Below are 1,530 nucleotides of genomic sequence, written 5' to 3'. Positions count from 1 at the left end.
TGGTGGCTGACTAAATACTTGTTTGCCCCACTGTATATATATATACATACAGGGAACACACAGTTCCCCTAGACCACAATGTAAAGGCACTTTTCAGTGCTATTTTTTTTCTAACAACCCACAGCTGCTGACTTTAGCCCTGCAAAAACTTCTAAGTGCAGTTGTTTGTTTGTTTTGTTGTTTTTTTATGCTACATATAAAAATAAATAAATAAATAAAACTAAGTTTGGGGGGCATTTCGGGCACATTTATAAATTAATTAGAGGTCTGATCGCTTGTTTAATTTTATAAGTGCTGATTGCTACTGCGTGCTCGCTGGCAGCAATAACCAGCCACTTGTAATGGCTGGTTATTTATCGGGGGCCCGCAAATGGGTGTGCAACGATAAATTAGCACTCCACTTGTAATTTAGCCCATGATGTTGCAGGTTGCTATTCTTAAAATGGCATGTTTCTAATGAACTAGAGCAAGTAATTTTCAACTATAATGGCCCTTCAAATACTGTCTAAATGAAACAAATGACTTTTGAGCAGCTGTTACACCAATAAAAAAATCAACATGCTGAGCTACTTTTTTTCATATACGTCTTTTTTTACTTAACCCCCATTGCCAATTGGCTTTACCACTCTGTAATTTAAGCAGAAATCATGATGAGCTCATTTAACTGAACTTCCCAGCCCAGCAAGGATTTTCTGTGGCATTTTTACAGACCAATGTCATAGGTGCTATAGAGAGAACACTTTGTTGTGCAATGCATTATACTCACAAGCAGCCAAAGGGTTAAGTACCCACTGGCAGATCTCAGCTCTGACAAACATTACAGTTAATGCTATCTTTTTGTGTCCTCCTCCCATTCTATTGTAGCTGAAACAGGGCTGTGAACATGTAGTGATGCAGTTCTTTACAAGTTAATCCAAAACACAACCTCGCCCTACCTCCCACTTTCTGTATCATCACTATATTAATGCAGACAGTCATAGGACGAGCACACTGTCTCCTCTGCTGAGTGTGCTGTCATCTCAAGAGCAGTGGATCCTTGTATCTCAGAACTAGATCTGGCTTTTTTTTTGTTTTAACTCCTATCTCTTATGACTTTATTTTCCCTTCTCATTCAGATAATGGCACCATGTGTAAAATCTATTTTGCGCTGCAAGAGATTTTTCATTTTATTTTTCACTCCGCTTCTACTATTGCCCCTGCCACTGATCATCAAAACTAAGGTAGGTCAAATTTACATTGGGTAAAAATAAATGTAATTTGTTTCAACTGTAAGGGTAGTATGAAAATATATGGCTAAATGTGAAAGGTGCAATTCTATAATATAAATTGTTGGTATATTCATATGCTGATGGTTGATGCTTTAACTTGTGTTTAACTTTCTTCAATTTAAAGTTATATATATGAATATAAGAAATGTCATTATTTTTTTTTTTTATATTAGAATTTTTTTGTTTAACAGTTGTCTGATGTAATGTATGGCCCAGGGTATATGCAGTATAAAACAACAATTTAGACCCTCTGTGAAACATA

General features: G+C 36.0%; 1 protein-coding gene across 1 annotated transcript in view; it reads left to right on the top strand.

Annotated features, from left to right (window-relative positions):
* The first annotated feature begins 1,007 nt into the window (after positions 1-1,007).
* The window catches only part of SLC13A5 (solute carrier family 13 member 5), a 118,241-nt gene continuing 117,718 nt past the window's right edge, over positions 1,008-1,530 (top strand). Inside the window, exon 1 of the mRNA XM_053704607.1 lies at positions 1,008-1,220. Coding sequence (XP_053560582.1) covers positions 1,089-1,220 — 132 coding nt within the window. The 5' untranslated portion in view covers positions 1,008-1,088. The remainder of the gene's footprint in view (positions 1,221-1,530) is intronic.

The sequence above is a fragment of the Bombina bombina genome, chromosome 3, assembly GCF_027579735.1.
Source record: "Bombina bombina isolate aBomBom1 chromosome 3, aBomBom1.pri, whole genome shotgun sequence".
In the NCBI taxonomy this organism is placed as follows: Eukaryota; Metazoa; Chordata; class Amphibia; order Anura; family Bombinatoridae; genus Bombina; species Bombina bombina.
Note: the sequence above shows the minus strand (reverse complement) of the source record. Positions and strands in the feature narration are given on the sequence as shown.